The sequence below is a fragment of the Balaenoptera physalus genome (assembly GCF_965194825.1).
Source record: "Balaenoptera physalus genome assembly, chromosome: X".
Taxonomy (NCBI): Eukaryota; Metazoa; Chordata; class Mammalia; order Artiodactyla; family Balaenopteridae; genus Balaenoptera; species Balaenoptera physalus.
The window spans coordinates 70,003,926-70,022,542 of NC_138903.1; the positions used below are offsets into that span (position 1 = coordinate 70,003,926).

The 18,617-nt window shown below is 36.8% G+C and overlaps 1 protein-coding gene across 1 annotated transcript in view; it reads left to right on the forward strand.

The window, feature by feature from the left end:
* SH3BGRL (SH3 domain binding glutamate rich protein like) overlaps positions 1–18,617 on the forward strand; it is a 74,999-nt gene that overhangs the window by 47,507 nt on the left and 8,875 nt on the right. The window contains exon 2 of the mRNA XM_082447486.1: positions 14,992–15,177. Within this exon, the coding sequence (XP_082303612.1) occupies positions 14,992–15,177 (186 nt within the window). The remainder of the gene's footprint in view (positions 1–14,991; positions 15,178–18,617) is intronic.

Below are 18,617 nucleotides of genomic sequence, written 5' to 3' on the forward strand. Positions count from 1 at the left end.
CTTGAATATTAGTTTCTTCATCTGTGAATCTGGAATGAAAGTAATAGCAGCTCATAAGATTTTTGTGATAATTAAATAATGTAAGCATGTATAGTGCCTGGCCCATAAAAAACACTTAGTCAATAATATTATTATACTATAATTTAGAGTAAGAGTAAATTTGGTGCAAAGTAGAGAGAGACCTGCTACATATAAAATTCTGCGGTCCATTGTGTCCCTTTGTTTCCCTTTATCAGCCTACTCCTAATCCACACATTTCCCTGCAGCAGAAAGAGACTAGTCTTTGATTAAGGGATGGCTATATTCCATTGCTTAAATCGCCTGCTAGTATGGAATTTATAATCTTATAGTTTATAAGTTCCTTGAGCCCATAAATAACATCTCTATTTAATTTTATTTTTACTGATATTAAGGTAAGAACAATGGCCTTAAGGCCCAGTGTGTACTTAGGAACTGCATTCTTTCTTTTACTTTCTTTTCACAGAAAGATGCAACTTTATTTTTTATCCAGTATTACTGAGATATAATAGACATACAACACTGTATAAGTTTAAGGTGTACAACATAATGTTTAACTTACATAATCATGAAATTATTACTACAATAAATGTAGTGAATATCCATCATCTCATATGGATACAAAATTAATGAAATAGAAAAAAAACATTTTCCTTGTGATAAGAACTCTTGGGATTTACTGTCTTCAATAACTTTCATATATAGTATATAGCTGTTTTAATTATATTTCTTAGTTGTACATTACATCCCTAGTACTCATTTACCTTATAACTGGAAATTTGTACTTTTTGACTACCTTCATCCAATTTCCCCTCTCTCCAACCTCTGCCTCTGGTAACCACAAATATAATCTCTTTTTCTATGAGTTTGTTTTACTGTTTAGTTTTGAAGTATAATTGACCTATGACACTATGTTAGTTCCTGGTACACAACACAGTAGTTCAATATTGCTATACGTTTCAAAATGATCACCATGATAAGTCTAGATACCCTCCATCATCTTACAAAGATATTATATAATAATTGACTATATTCCCCCACACTGTACATTTCATACCCTTAACTCATTTATTTTGTAACTGGAACTTTCTACCTCTTAATTTCCCTCACCTATTTCTCTCCTCCCCAGCTTTCCCTTCCCTCTGCCAACTACCTGTTTGTTCTCCTTATCTATGACTCTATTTCTCTTTTGTTATGATTGTTCATTTGTTTTGTTTTTTAGATTTGACATATAAGTGAAATCATATAGTATTTGACTTTTTCTGTCTGACTTATTTCATTTGTGTAACACCCTCTAGGGCCATCCATGTTGTCACATATGGCAAGATTTCATTCTTTCTTATGGCTGAGTAATATTTCAGTGTGTAGGGACATCCCTGGTGGTGCAGTAGTTAAGAATCCGCCTGCCAATGCAGGGCACACGGGTTCAGTCCCTGGTCTGGGAAGATCCCACATGCTGCAGAGCAACTAAGCCTGTGTGCCACAACTACTGAGCCTGCACACTAGAGCCCGTGAGCCACAACTACTAAGTCCCTGTGCTGCAACTACTGAAGCCCAAGTACCTAGAGTCCGTGCTCTGCAACAAGAGAAGCCACAACAGTGAGAAGCCCTCTCACCACAATGAAGAGTAATCCCCGCTCGCCGCAACCAGAGAAAGCCCGTGCGCAGCAATGAAGACCCAACGCAGCCAAAAAAATTAATAATAAATAAATAAATAAATAAAATACACAACATAAAAAATTTTTTTAAATATTCCAGTGTGTATATATATCACATTTTCTTTATCCATTCATCTATTGATGGGCACTTAGGTTGCGTCCATATCATGGCTATTGTAAATAATGCTGCAATGAATATAGGGGTCCATGTATCTTTTCAAATTAGTGTTTTCATTTTTTTTGGCTAAACACGCAGGAATGGAATTGCTGGATTGTATGGTAGTTCTATTTTTAATATTTTTGGAAAACTCAGTATTGTTTTTAAATAGTGGCTGCACCAATTTATATTCCCAGCGTTACTGCATGAGGTTTCCCTTTTCTCCATATCCTTGCCAACACTGGTTATTTGTTGTCTTTTGGATAATAGCCATTCTGACAGGTGTGAGGTGATATCTCATTTTGGTTTTGATTTCCCTGATGATTAGTGATGTTGAGCATCTTTTCATGTGCCTGTCCATCTGTATGTCTTCTTTAGAAAAAATGTCTATTCAGGTCCTCTGCCCACTTTTTAATCAGCTTGTTTTTTTGATGTTAGTTGTTTGAGTTTGTTGTATATTTTAGATATTAACACCTCATTGGATATATTGTTTGTAATCTCCCATTAAGTAGGCAGCCTTTTCATTTTGTTTAGTTTCCTTCACTGTGCAAGAAGCTTTTTAGTTTAATGTAGTCTCATTTGTTTATTTTTCTTTTGTTTCCCTTGCCTGAAGAGACATATCCAAAAAGTATTGCTGAGACTGATGTCAAAGAGCATACTGCCCATGCTTTCTCGTGGAAGTTTTATGGTTTCAGGTCTTACATTTAAATATTTAATCCATTTTGAGTTTATTTTTGTATATGGTGTGAAAAAGTAGTTTGGTTTGCTTCTTTTACATGTAGCTGTACAGTTATACCAGCACCATTTATTGAAGAGGCTTTCTTTTCCCCACTGTATATTCTTGCCTCCTTTGTCATAGACTAATAGGCCATATAATGGGTGCACTTCTGGGCTCTCAATTCAGTCCCAGTTATCTGTGTCTGTTTTTGTGCTGGTACCATACTGTTTTGATTACTGTAGCTTTTTAGTATAGTTTGAAATCAGGGACTTTGATACCTTCAGCTTTGTTCCTCTTTCTCAAGATTGTTTTGGCTATTTGGGGTCTCTTGTGTTTCCATAGAAATTATAGAATTATTTGTTTTAGTTCTGTGAAAAATGCCATTGGTGTTTTGGTAGGGATTGCATTGAATCTGTAGATCACCTTGGATAGTATGTTAATTTTAACAATATTAATTCTTCCACTCTATGAACACAGTATATCTTTCCATCTGTTTGTGTCATCTTCAATTTCTTTTATCAGTCTCATAGTTTTTCGAGTACAGGTCTTTTATCTCCTTACTTAGATTTATTCCTAGGTATTTTATTCTTTTTGATGTGACAGTAAATAGGGTTGTTTTCTTAATTTTTCTTTCTGATAAGTTGTTTTTAATGTATAGAAATATAACAGATTCCTGTATATTAATTTTGTATCCTGCAACTTTACCAACTTCATTGACGAGTTCTAATAGTTTTATTGTGGCATCTGTAGGATTTTCTATATGTAGTATCATGTGATCTGCAAACAGTGACAGTTTTACTTCTTCCTTTCCAATGTGGATTCCTTTTATTTCTTTTTTTTTCTGTCTGATTGCTGTGGCTAGGATTGCTAATACTGTGTTGAATAATAGTGGTGAGAGTGGGCATCCTTGTCTTGTTCCTGATCTAGGAGGAGGTGCTTTCAGCTTTTCACCATTGAGTATAATGTTAGCTGTGGGCTTGTCATATATGGTCTTTATTACGTTGAGGTGTGTTCCCTCTATGCCCACTTTCTGGAGAGTTTTTATCATAATTGGATGTTGAATTTTATCAAAAGCTTTTTCTGCATCTATTTAGATGATCATATGGGTTTTTTCCTTCCATTTGTTAATGTGGTGTATCACATCGATTGATTTGCTGATATTGAAAAATCCTTGCATCCCTGGGATAAATCCCACTTGATCATGGTGTATGATCCTTTTAATATATTGTTGGAGTTGCTGTGCTAATACCTTGTTGAAGATTTTTGCATATATGTTCATCAGTGATATTGACCTGTAATTTTCTTCTTTTGTGTGATATATTTGTCTGGTTTTGGTATCAGGGTGATGCTGGCCTCATAGAATGAGTTTGGAAGTTCCTTTGCAGTTTTTTGGAATAATTTGAGAAGGATAGGTTTTAACTCTTCTGCATATGTTTGTTAGAATTCACCTGTGAAGCTATATGGTCCTGGACTTTTGTTTGTTGAGAGTATTTTAAATTATTGATTCAATTTCATTACCAGTAATCTTTCTGTTCGTATTTTCTATTTCTTCCGGATTCAGTCTTGGGAGATTGTACATTTCTAGGACGTTGTCCATTTCTTCTAGGTTGTCCATTTTATTAATGTATAATAGTTCATAGCAATCTCTTATGATCCTTTGTATTTCTGTTGTGTTGGTTGTAACTTTTCCCCTTTTATTTCTGATTTATTGATTTGGGCCCTCTCTCTTTTTTTTTTCTTGATGAGTCTGGTTAAAGGTTTATCATTTTTTTTTATGTTTTCAAAGAACCAGCTCTTAATTTCATTGTTTCTTTTTCTATTGTTTTTTTTCAGTATTTCATTTATTTCTGCTCTGCTCTTTATTATTTCTTTTCTTCTACTAACTTTGTTCTTCTTTTTCTAGTTCATTTAGATGTAAGGTTAGACTGTTATTTGAAATTTTTCTTGTTTTCTGAGATAAGCTTGTATTGCTATAAACTTCTCTGTTAAAACAACTTTCACTGCATCCCATAGTTTTAGGACCATTGTGTTTTCATTTTTATTTGTCTCCAGGTATTTTTTTAATTTCCTCTTTAATTTCTTCAGTGATTCATTGTTTGTTTAGTAACATAATGTGTAGCCTCCATGTGTTTGTCTTTTTTTTTTTTTTGCAGATTTTTTTTAAATTGGGGTATAGTCTCTTTACCATATTGTGTTAGTTTCTGCTGTACAACGAAGTGAGTCAGCTATATGTATACATATATCCCCTCCCTCTTGGACCTCCCTCCCTCACATCCCATCTATCTAGGTCACCACAGAGCACCGAGCTGAGCTCCCTGTGCTATACAACAGGTTCCTATAGCTATCTGTTTTACACAGGGTAGTGTATATATGTCAATCCCGATCTCCCAATTGGGGAAAGAGGGGTGGGAGGAATTGGGAGATTGGGATTGACATATATACACTATTGATACCATGTATAAAATAGGTAACTAATGAGGGCATACTGTGTAGCAGAGGGAACTCTACTTATACACTGTGGTGACCTAAATGGCAAGGAAATCCAAAAAAGAGGGAATATATGTATATGTGTAGCTGATTAATTTTGCTGTACAGTAGAAACTAACACAACTTTGTAAAGCAACTCTACTACAATAAAAATTAATCAAAAAAAAAGAAAATGCAGCTTTTTATCTTATATTTTATTTCTTGTCTCATAGCGCTATGGTCAGAAAAATGCTTGATATGATTTCAGTCTTCTTAAATTTACTGAGTTGTTCTGTGGCCTAGCATGTGATCTATCCTGGAGAATGTTCCATGTGCACTTTAAAAGAATGTGTATTCTGTTGCTTTTGGATGGAATGTTCTATATATGTCTATTAAGCCCATTTGGTCTATTGTGTCCCTTAAGGCCCGTGTTTCCTTATTGATTTTCAGCCTGAATGATCTGTCCATTGATGTAAGTTGGGTGTTGAAGTCTCCTAGTATTATTGTGTTACTGTCAGTTTCTCCCTTTATCTGTTAATATTTGCTTTATGTATTTAGGTGCTCCTATATTGGGTGCATATATATTTACAATTGTTGTATCTTCCAATTCTGTGTTTTAAACTCTATTTTTTTCTGTGTACAAAGGAACCCATGTACACTGTTGGTGAAAATGTAAATTGGTGCAGCCACTATGGAAAACAGTATGGATGTTTCTCAAAAAACTAAAAATAGAACTACTATATGACCCAGCATTTCCACTCCTGGGTATATATCCAGAAAAACCCAAAACACTAATTCAAAATGATACCACACCCTGATGTTCATAACAGCATTATTTACAATAGCCAAGATATGGAAGCAACCTAAGTGTTCATCAACAGATGAATGGATAAAGAAGATGTGGTATATATATAAAATGGAATCCTATTCAGCCATAAAAAAGAATGAAATTTTACCATTTGCAGCATCATGGATGGACTTGGAGGGCGTTATGCTAAGTGAAATGAGTCAGAAAGAGAAAAACATATACTGTATGATATCACTTATATGTGGAATCTCAAAAGTACAAGTGAATATAACAACAACAAAAAAGAAGCAGACTCACAGATATAGAGAACAAACTAGTGGTTACCAGTGGGGTGGGGGGAAGGGCAATACAGGGGTGGGTGAGTGGGAAGTACAATATGGGTGAATATAGCCAATATTTTGTAGTAACTGTAAATAGAAAATAATCTTTAAAATTTGTATACAAAATTAAAAAAAATTTTAAGCGATGGAAACACAAAACATAAGAATTTACTGGCACCATTGTCCTTGAAGTAGAATGAGCTCACAGAAATGGCTACTGCCAGAGTCTCTGTCCCAGGGTGATTCCTAGTTGCCTCCTGCCTCTCCAGGAGGCTCTCCAAGATCAGAAAGTTGGTCTGACCCAGGCTTCTTTCAAATAGCTGATTCTGCCCTGTATCTCGGAGTGTGTGAGCTTCTGTGTACCCCTTTAAAGAGTGGCGTGTCTTGTTTCCTACAGCATTCTGGTTCTTCCAAAAGTAAGCCCCACTGGCCTTCAAAGCCAAATGTTCTGGGGGATCATCTTCCTGGTGCAGGACCCTGGGGCTGGGGAGCCTGCTGTGCATCTTGGATCCCTCACTCCTTGGAAGGAACCTTTGCAATTGTATTTATCCTCCCGTTTGTGGGTCACCTACCCGGAGGTATGGGTCTTTTGACTATACCTCATCTCTACCTCTCCTACCTGTCTCTTTGGTTTCTCCTTTATATCTTTAGTTGTTGAAGACCTTTTCTGCTAGTCTTCAGGTTGTTCTCATTGACAGTTGCTCTGTAAATTGTTGTAATTTTGGTGTGCCTGAGGGAGGAGGTGAGCTCAGAGACTTCCTACTCCGTCATCTTGGTCAGTCCATGAACTGCATTCCTGACTGAATGGTAGTGTCTAACATCACCTAGGCAAGAGTCTGACACTAATCCTTCCCTAGCAGCAGAGGATCCTAGAGTTGGAATTGGGTATTCCAGTCACTTTTTGTTCATAATAATTTGAAGATTGATTAGATTGTGTGCATACTCATTTGGATGATAATGGGAACACAATCATGGTCTGGTAAGTAGAATTTAGAATTAAATTATATAGTAAGAACACATCAAAAAGTGGTATTACTCTTTGTAAGAGCTTGTCGACCTTATATAAAAATCTCTTAAGAAAAGAAATCCATGCAAAATATCTTGAAGCTAGACAGGGCAATGTATTGGAACAAACTTAATCATTGGAGTTAGAGACATTTAGGTTTGAATGCCAGCTCTGCCACTGACTAACTTTGTGACTTTGGGTAAATTTACTTAACCTCTTTGAGCCTCAATATTCTAATCTGTAAAATGAGGGTAATAATATTTACCTTATAGAGTTATTATGAATATTAAGTTAAATAATGTATCAAAACACCTGCTTTAGCAGCTGTCACTTAATTGGCCTTCTATAACTGGTATGAATAATAAGACAATATCTGTCTCCCGGTCTTGTCTGAACACAGCCACAACTCAAAATTCCTGTGAATTTGGGAATAATTCCTGAATACCTTCTGATACCCCAACGTATGCTGGATGAACCCATAGCTTCTGTGAGTCCAAAAGCTCTAAATATTGTGAAACTTTTGAGCTTTAATTCTTCTAAGCTTTGCTTAGAGCAGCTGCTATCTCCCTACCATGGAATGTGCTAGCAATGAGGTGCTCTGTTTGGGTCTGGAGATTTCTGAAGGCTGTATTTTATAATCAGCTTTGTTCTTGGATTGCCAAGTGGTAATTTGGAGAATAAAGACTTACTTTGCTAGTTAGGGATGAATGAGAGTCTATGTGCAAACAGTAATAACCAACAATATTTCCCTGCACTCAAATCCTAGGTAATTGGAATTTATATTGTCATATTGTACATTCCAGTCATTAGTACTTCAAGGGTGCAGGAAATATCTGATATTGAAAACAGTGGCTAAAACATAACTAAAACCCACCATTAAATGGCATTTTCTCCAATTCCTTTTGGAGAACCCATCAATCTAATATGATGCATTAAATGTTTAATCCTGGGAATTCTTTTGAAGACATATTTCCAGATAACATTTAATCTGTGAGAAATCCAGCCCAGTCAGCCACAAAGACTAATGTATATTACTTTAGAATAGGCTCTTATAGGTTTCAGATTATAGCTACCTACTTTTCTCAAACTTCCCTGACTCTTTTGAAACTTTCTTAGAAAGTATTGTCAGGTTCACAGTATGCTGTAAGAGTTTTTAAAAGAGAGCTTTTCTTGCTTTATATAGCTGGAGATATTTTTTTCCAGATTTATTGATGTATAATTGATTTATTGAATTGCTTCCAAAACATAGAGTGTGGAAATATAATCATCCAAAAAACATCAGACAAACCTGAATTGAGGGGCATTTTACAAAATACCTGACCAATACTCCTCTGAACTGTCAAGATCATGGGAAACAAGAAAAGTCTGAGAAACTGTCACAGGCCAGAGGAGACTAAAGAGACATGACTAAATGTAATGTGGTATCCTGGAAGGGATCTTGAAACAAAGAAACAAACATTAGTGGAAAAACTGGTGAAATCCAAATAGTCTGGAGTTTAGCTAATAGTACTATACCAATGTATCAGTGTTGGTTTCTTAGTTGTGGCAAATATGCCACTGTGAGGTAAGGTGTTATAATAGGGGAAACAGAGTGAGAGTTATATGGGAACTCTCTATATTATATCTGCAAATTTTTGTAAATCTAAAATTATTCCAAAATTGAAGTTTATTAAAATGAAAGACTAAAAACAGGCATTTTGGAGGTCCTGGATTTAAAACAAAGTTGTTAGATCAATCAGTATTAACTACTTTGTGTCCAGCCTATGAGGTGAGCACTATGTAGGAAAGCTTAAACAAAAGGTATGGCCCCTACCTTCAGGTGGTTTAGCAACTAATTGACGAGATGAGACTTTGACATGTAAAAAGATTAGCAATCATTGGTACTATTTGATTAAGCTCCAAACTGGGTGATACTGACTGTAGGAGGTCAGAGGGAGAAGGCTGGAGTGGCCACCAAGGGTTTCACAGAGGGAGTGCACCTGGATGAATAAGTTAGAATTGCATCAGTGAAGAGAGGGGAGACTTGCAGTAGAAGGTAACAAAGAGAAAAGCACTAAGGTCTTGGGCACAGCAAACTCAGGGAAAAATAAAGGCAGCTTGATATGTTGTGGGGTGCCCGGGGAATGCATATTTTTAGAGAAGATAGAACATTATGCAGAACCTTGAAAGTTAAGCAGTAGGGGGTGAGGTTGAAATTGGCCACAGGGAACCAGTGTAGGAGCAGTAGGATTACAGTATATGTTTTGATTCTGTGGCTTTCAACCTTTTGCCAAATTTGTCTATTATTTATTAATCTGCTAACACTTCACTCAGCATGTACATTTGATAAGACTATGTGGGGATGAAGTTCACCTGCAAGAGATGAAAGTACAGTCATGCTAATTTTCTGAATTAAAAGGGCTTTTCTTGACTAAATGAAATTTCAGTTCTGAATAATCTCATCTTTATAAGATGAGAATTTGGGAATAATTATTTGGGAATGATTCCTGAATACCTTTCTTATCTGGCACTTTTCTCTGTCCATACTGTTTCACAGAGTCAGAAAGAACTTTAGTCCCGCTGTTACTGACTCAGTAAAAGCTTGTTTTTACTTTCTTTTTTTTTAAATTAATTAATTAATTTATTTATTTTGGCTGCATTGGGTCTTCATTGCTGTGCACAGGCTTTCTCTAGTTGCAGCGAGCGGGGGCTACTCTTCATTGTGGTGCACGGGCTTCTCATTGTGGTGGCTTCTCTTGTTGTGGAGCATGGGCTCTAGGCACACAGGCTTCAGTAGTTGTGGCACGCAGGCTCAGTAGTGGTGGCTCGCAGGCTCTAGAGCGCAGGCTCAGTAGTTGTGGTGTACGGGCTTAGTTGCTCCGTGGCATGTGGGATCTTCCCGGACCAGGGCTCGAACCCATGTCCCCTGCATTGGCAGGCGGATTCTTAACCACTGCACCACCAGGGAAGTCCCTGTTTTTACTTTCAAGTGAGTAGTGCATTGTGTTCAGATCATTTTGCTCTTTGAAAAGGTTATTGCACTTTTTTTTTTTTAAAGTGATGGGTACATTGTTTATTTTTAAAAAAATAAAGAATGGGAGGGGTTTGATGCCCTTGCACTTTCTCATCTGTTTCTCTGTACATTAAAGTACAGAAATATGCCTCTATACCAACTTTGCCCACTCAGAACTATTAAGTGGCCGAGCTCTTGACAAAGGGGAGACATGGGCTACATTGTTCTCAGTGTAGTCAACAAGAAACCAGAGGCCTCATGACATTCCATTCAGTTCTTCTGTGTGCATGCTGCCCATGTGCAAGCAAGCCCACAAGTTGGTGGGCTTAGGAATTCAATAGGGTCAGTTTAGACTGGTCAAGGGGAAAGAGACCATAATAACTAGGAAATCAAATTCAGTAAATGAGGCTATTTGGAAGAAAACATAAGATATCTCAGCTTTTGTTGTCTTTCTATTTTGTATCACATAGTTTAGAAGAACTCTTTCATATATGTCCATCTTATTTCCCCAGCTAGATTGGGAATTCTAATATGTACTGCATGTAGTGAAAAAGAACAGGGTTTTGCAGTCAGATAGCTTTAGATTTGTAATTTAGTACAGGCAATTAATAGATCATTCTTCTTGGGCAGGTATCTTAACCTATCTAAGCCTCAATTTCCTTTGTTGTAAAATGGGGATAATCATATAAACCTTTCAGAATTGTGAGGATTTCAAGGGATATATGTACATAGCCTCACAAAGAGTTTGGTACTCAGCAAGCACTCAACAAGTCTTAGTCTCCCTTTCTCCTTAAAGGTCTTTATCTGGTACAAATCTTAACCCAGTACTAACATATAATAAGGCTTGGAAATTTCCTCTTGGGATTATCTTGGGAGGCCATTCCTGCAGCTTTTTTGTGTACCCCTCTATTAGAGTTATATAGGGACAACTCTGGCAAAATTCTAAGGCAGACAAAGAAACTTCACTGTTTCCTTGCCTACTTCTCTCCAGGCAGTCCCTCCCTCCACTCCAAACATGCACACTGCCTACCCTTTCTATGAAGACCAAACTAGTAAATCGGTCATGGTAGAGTTTCAAGCATCAGAAGAATTGAATTTTAGGGTAGATGGTACTCCCAGTGCTCCTGATTTCACAGCCTCCTGGGTCTACACATACAGCCACGTCTGAAGGAATTGGAGAGAGACTGCAGTTCCTTCTGACTCTGGAAAAAGCTCCAGATAAGAAAGGGCTGGATCCTCTTCAATAAGTGGTGCTGTGAAAACTGGGCAGCTACATGTAAAAGAATGAAATTAGAACACTCCCTAACATCATACACAAAAATAAACTCAAAATGTATTAAAGACCTAAATGAAAGGCCAGACACTATAAAACTCTTAGCAGAAAACATAGGCAGAACACTCTATGACATAAATCACAGCAGGATCCTTTTTGACCCACCTCCTAGAGAAATGGAAATAAAAACAAAAATAAACAAATGGGACCTAATGAAACTTAAAAGCTTTTTGCACAGCAAAGGAAACCATAATGAGGAAAAGACAACCCTCAGAATGGCAGAAAATATTTGTAAACGAAGCAACTGACAAAGGATTAATCTCCAAAATATACAAGCAGCTCATGCAGCTCAATATCAAAAAAAAAACAACAACCCAATCCAAAAGTGGGCAGGAAACCTAAATAGACATTTCTCCAAAAAAAAAAAAGAAACAGATGGCCAACAAACACATGAAAAGATGCTCAACATCACTAATTATTAGAGAAATGCAAATCAAAACCACAGTGAGGTATCACCTCACACCGGTCAGAATGGCCATCATCAAAAAATCTACAAGCAATAAATGCTGGAGAGGGTGTGGAGAAAAGGGAACCCTCTTGCACTGTTGGTGGGAATGTAAATTGATACAGCCACTATGGAGAACAGTATGGAGGTTCCTCAAAAAACTAAAAATAGAACTACCATACGACCCAGCAATCCCACTCCTATGCACGTATCCAGAGGAAACCATACTTCAAAAGGATACATGCACTCTGATGTTCATTGCACTATTTATAATAACCAGGACATGGAAGCAATGTAAATGTCCATTGACAGATGAATGGATAAAGAAGATGTGGCATATATATACAATGGAATATTACTCAGCCATAGAAAGGAATGAAATTGAGTTATTTGTAATGAGGTGGATGGACCTAGAGTCTGTCATACAGAGTGAAGTAAGTCAGAAAGAGAAAAACAAATACCGTACACTAACTCATATATATGGAATCTAAAAAAACGGTACTGAGGAACCTAGTGGCAGGGCAGGAATAAAGACGCAGATGTAGAGAACGGACTTGAGGACACGGAGGGCAAGGGGAAGCTAGTACGAAGTGAGAGAGTAGCATTGACATATATACACTACCAAATGTAAAATGGATGGCTAGTGGGAAGCTGCTGCACAGCACAGGGAGATCAGCTTGATACTCTGTGACGACCTAGGGGGGTGAGATAGAGAGGGTGAGAGGGAGGCTCAAGAGAGAGGGGATATGGAGATATATGTATACATATAGCTGATTCACTGTGTTGTACAGCAGAAACTAACACAACATTGTAAAGCAATTATACTCCAATAAAGATAAAATTTAAAAAGAAAGGTCTGGATAGATGAGATTTTTCAGAACTGATAAAGAAAAGCCTTTTTAACCCAGAAAATTAAGCATGACTGTACTTTCTTTACTGTGACCACCTTAAGACATAGCTGTTTTTGAGAAACTACCTTTAAATATCTACATTCTCCTCTTTTCACACAAGGCTCTACTTCTGAAATTACTTGAGCCTTAATATCTCTCTATACATAATGTGGTAGAATTGCAACTGAAAAAGAAATTAATAACAGTATTTGGGGAGGCAGACAGCAGTAAAATAGCAAACTTTACATTGTGCTCTTATGCTGCCACATCTTTGAACATCTGTCAGGAGAACTCCAGGGAGCTAGGGGTAGTGGTGGGAGATCAACAAGAAAATTCTTAATAGTCTTACCCTAGATTTGTTGTAGACTTGTTGGTAAAGAGATATGAATTACAAGTTTTACATGGCTGATTGTGACCAAAGCATTTTTTAAAATATTGCAAAACAGGCAAGCTGAAAACAAGTGTCTCTTGCTGTGGTTATACCATTAGATTAAGCAGTAGGAAGCCAGTGGCTTAAGGACTCATGACAGTATTCATTTAAAATGCACACAGATCTCTTTGGTTACCAAATGACTACACAGTGGCAACACTGCAGTAGTCAAGTACCAAACAGACTAACTGGGGATTCAGACTTGATTTTCCTTTTGGGTGTATTTTGTAAGTAGATTAGTAAAAGACTGAAAAGGCAGCTTTAAATTCTATTTGTTCATGCTTCCTTCACCCCACTCTTAAATCGATAGGCACTGGCTAGGCAAAGACAGTCTTATTATTTAACTACAAATTAGCGTAGCCCTTCTTGTAGCAGCATTTGAAACAAACAGAACCAATTGGAAGGAATTTATATATCTGAATTTCTCTTTGCAGAAGTTGACTGGGTCACAAATTATAACCTGTTTAAAAAGACAAAATACACACCCACACAAGTGTTTATTCATTTAGAGACTTCAATTACGTGTAAGAATTTAGTCATAGAAATTATGAGCATCCATTTAGAAAGTTTCCAAGTTTATTTTGTAATACTGTACCTTTATTGTTCTAGTTCAATATGCTGTAATATTTATGAGCTCATTTTTCACAGCTGGACAATTATATTAAACTTTAATAAGTACATCATGCTTTCACTAAAACCATAGACTGCATGCAATATAGATGGATGTAGTATGCAGCATGTGTGCTGTCATTATTAAGCTTAGTCTAAGTGGCATCACTCATAGCAATAAGCGCTTGCTCTCTCTTCTAAGTTCCTTGCACTCTTGGCTTTGTCATTCACTTGACTCCTCTCACCTGACCACCTTAGCTTCATATTTAAATACCATGTTATAATTGAAATTTTTAATATATCTATGTCTAATCCCTCCCTCTAGATTGTAATTTTAGGAGGGAATCTGCTATTTTTCTTTAGACATTTTAAAGAACCTGATAAATTTCTTACACACTTAAGAGGCACCAAAGAAATATTGTTGAATAGCTATTAAATACAGTTTCGGACAATCATTTTAGATTTTAGTGCATCACAGTTGGAACCTCTGTTCATCTTCAATAAAGTGTTAGCTGAGAAAATGTGACAGGTTGATTATAAAACAAGACAAAACTCCATCTTGATTAAATGTGTTGTTGTAGCTCGGCACTTTCATGAAAAAGACTCTTGTTTTCTTGTTCAGTTTCTGTTCCAAATGATGAAAATTGACACATAGAGTCTTGTAACATTCTCAAGGAAAGATTCATTTCTGTTCACTGTATGATGCTTATTAAGACAGGAAGTAGACTCAGGTCATTTGGAATGACTTTCAACAAAGGCTAAAATTAAGAGAGGCTTGTAGATAATCGGAAAACACACCTTCCCACTAGTCAAACTTTTGAGGTAATTGCACTTGAGGTTATTGATATACATCAGCTAGCTTTTCTTCTTCATGATTAGATGTGAGCATTTCAGTGAATAAAAGAAAAAGTTGGGTTGATAAAAGGACCTGTGAACTGAAAGCTCTTCAATCCACTTGTGAGATATCATTAACAACAAAATAATAGAGGGAAAACTATATATCTTCTGTTAAACCACAAATCTTGATCCATGTCTGAATTCATTTCTGCTAGTTCATTAACACTTTTTTGTTGAATATGATAAACAAAAATAATAAAAGCTGTTTGTTCAACAATATAACTTCTTGTCCTTTGGGCCCTAGATTAAGAAGAAACAGCAAGATGTGCTTGGTTTCCTAGAAGCTAACAAAATAGGATTTGAAGAAAAAGATATTGCAGCCAATGAAGAAAATCGGAAGTGGATGAGAGAAAATGTACCTGAAAACAGTCGACCAGCCACAGGGTACCCCCTGCCACCTCAGATTTTCAATGAAAGCCAGTACCGTGGGGTAAGGAACCAATTAAAATTCTTGTTTTTTCAAAAATGGATTGCCTCAAACCCATCCTCTTTCTTTTACTCCCACCCCAAAACTACACACAGTCATTTCTCCTGTTCATCCTCTACATCCATCCTAGGCAGCTGGGGTATTTTACCTTCTACTAGAAGGCAAATGGATGAGTCATTCACCAAAAGATTATCTGTGAATGTATAAGTACAGACCAGAGCATTTATATTATTTCTAGTATGTCCATGAAGAAGCCACTGAAAAGAGGTGAGCTGTTTTACTTATTTAGATTAAAATTAGTTTAAAAAGAGGAATATCTTAGTTTCTGCTTCAAGGTAGTAAAACTTTTATTTAGGTATTATTAATGAATTTTCTTAAAATTTTGAGTTAGCTAATTGAACTAATGTATGGATGAGGGAAACAAGAGTAGAGTTTTTACTTTGTGACTGGTGCTTTCAAGTTTGTCATCTTAGTTAGCCTTCATTTAAACCATGAAGTAGTTCCCTTCAATGTTCATTCACTGTGTATTTAAGTAACATTTGTAGCCTATGGCCATTCTAGGTACCATGGCAAGTACAAGTATGTATAAAACAAAGCCTCTTTTCTTAAAAACCTGATTGGGAGTGTTGTGTGGGTAGAATCAAACACACCTGAAACAGAGAGAGTGGTTATGAGACCACATCCATGTGATGACATGGTACAGAAAGCATATGTAAGGGCTATAGGAATTTCCAGTAAAGAACTGTTTGCTTTGCTGTGTCCTCAGAATTAGCATAATTGAGGAACAAATGTTTTTAGAGCCAGCAATCCAAATCTTCTAACTCATGTGTTTATATGGGAGTGAGAAGGAGAACACCTAAGGGAGGGTATGGCAAAATTGAGAAGTCCATTAGCATAAAATATTTTCTCTGTGAATTGAATTTGTCACTTCTGAGGAGGGGCCAGAAGATTTCTTCTGCTGCTGCAAACAGGGCCAATGTTTAAAGACATACTGTGTAGATAAGGAAAAGACAATTAGGCTATTCATTTACATGGTGAAACCTCAGTGCCTCTATATTTGAAATTTCTGCAAATTGTTGACTCTCAGGGGCTGAAAGAGGCCTCAGAGGTCATCCAGTCCAATCTAAGCCAGCATATATTGTCTTAATCTCTCCTTTTTGAAGCAGGAATTTCAATTTGTTTGACTTTTAAAAAGAAACACATTTTGGGTTGTAAGGGTGATGTTTGAGAAGCCAAATTTACCTGGTTTATTTCTCCTTCGGAAGCCACACTACAAGGTAATGGAGTATGTTATGGAAAAAAAAGGCAAGTATCACTGAGAAATGGGAAGATGAAAAGGAAGGTGCAGGAGGTGAGACACAACCAAACAAATATTTGTTAATGGAAAAGGAATCCATTTTCTATTGAGTGCCTGCTGTGTGCCAGGCACTGAGTTAGGAGTCATAACAATAATTAAGATTTGTCCCTATACAGACGTTAGGGAGAAAAGTGTATAGCAACCATTCATAGAAAGCATATTATATGTCAGCTATTGTGCTACATACTTTATGTGTATTATATTAGTCAGTTCTCATACTAATCTCATGAGGTGTAGATATTGTTATTCCTGTTTCATAGATGAAGATATTGAGGCCTAGAAGAGGTTAACTAACTTCCTAAATCATACAATTAGTAAGTGATGCAGCTAGAATTTAAACCTAGATCTGTCTTATTCTGAAGTTCTTACTCTTTCTATTAAACCACTGCGTTGTTAATTTTCCTGTTTACTCAAAGATCCCATCTTTGTTCTTTTCTTGTTTCATTCTGTATTGTGGGAGGCTGACCTCAGCAAATTATATTTCCCAGTGTCCATTGCCAACTGGCTGCCTATTAGGTTTGGCCGATAATAGGAGGCACTGGTTGGATGAGTGGCGGGCAGGAGGAGAGGAAAAGCCAAGGTATCCCCCTTTTTCTGGAGGTGTCCATGACAGTGGCTACATCTCCTTTGTGGTACCAGCTCTGTAATACTACCTTCTCCACTTTTCCCTTCAGCACTAGCTGTGGTAGCAGCTTCCTGCTATGTCTAGTCTCTGGGCTGCCTCACCGTCTCCTGTCTGCCTTTCAGCTCTTTAATCTTTTGTAAGTGGTTCTTCGTATTAAATTCCCTTGTTTAAACTATCTCAAGGTTTCTCAGCCTTGGCACTACTGATATGTTGGGTTTATGGGGGCTCCCCTGTGCATTGTAGGATGTTTAGCAGCATCCCTGGCTTCTATCCATGAGTGCTAGTAGCACCCTCCCAGTTGTGAAAAAACAAAAATGTTTCCAGATTTTGCCAGACGTCCCTGGGGGAAAATTACCTCCTTTTAAGAATCATTGAGCTATAGCTTAGGTTCTATTTCCAGATTAGGATGTGAATGAAATAATGACCCTGCCAACATAAATGAAGCTCTGCTATAGACGCTACAAAATTTTTAAGGGTAATCTTTGTTCTGAAAGAGCTTATGCTGTGTATATGAAGAACTAAAGCACATTTTCATGAAATAATTAATATGATACAAATATATGGTAGAATACATTCTGGATTAATGTTATTGGAATCCCAAAGATGTAAATAAAGTATATTTTTCCTCAAGAGAATTCCTATAGAAGAAGCAGACTATGTTTTGTTTACTCTTGTATTCTTAGCACCAGGAACAGTGATTGGCATGTAGTAGGTGCTCAATACATATTTGCACAATAAATTAATTAATCCGGCTTAATTGAGAAGCTGATGTTCTTTTCTCTCAGAGCTACAAATCTGTTTGTGTGTGCTAAGTTCAGGGCCAACAAATAATGTACTGTGATCCCCAAACACCTGAAACAGAGATAACTAGATTACCCTACATAGTATTTCATGATCAGATTTCAATGTATTTGAAGACCTGCTTTCTTTCACATGAGTTTAAAGATTGACACAGACTGTTTTTATTGATTTGATGATAGTAAGAAATGTCTATTGTATAACTGTTAGGTTCTTTTAACTAGCATTTTGAGGTTACTTCCAAGTGGTTGAGTATAGATATGATGTATATTGCTTCTTTACCTTGAGTAACTTATAGGTCATGTGTCTCAGTATGGATTTTGTATCAAGATCCAGTTAGTTTCACTTTTGAATAGTGAGTTCAAAGAGTATAAGAGGCTGGTCATAAATGCCTGTTGTTTATGATTTATTCCTTTGTCAACATCTAGGGTACACAAAAAGATGCTTTGAGACAACCCTTGAGGAGATCTCTGTGGCTCTAAACAATACTGGCTGTGTTAAAAGAGTCCCTAAATGAGAGAAATTCTGATGTTTCTTGAGGTAGGGGTCAAATTTAGGGTCATCAATGGCTTGAGAGGCCGTAAACTTTATACCTCCAGATCCTCCAAGTACCAGGAACTATATATGCTAGAAAAGAACCTTGTAATTGGTGATCTGTTGGTG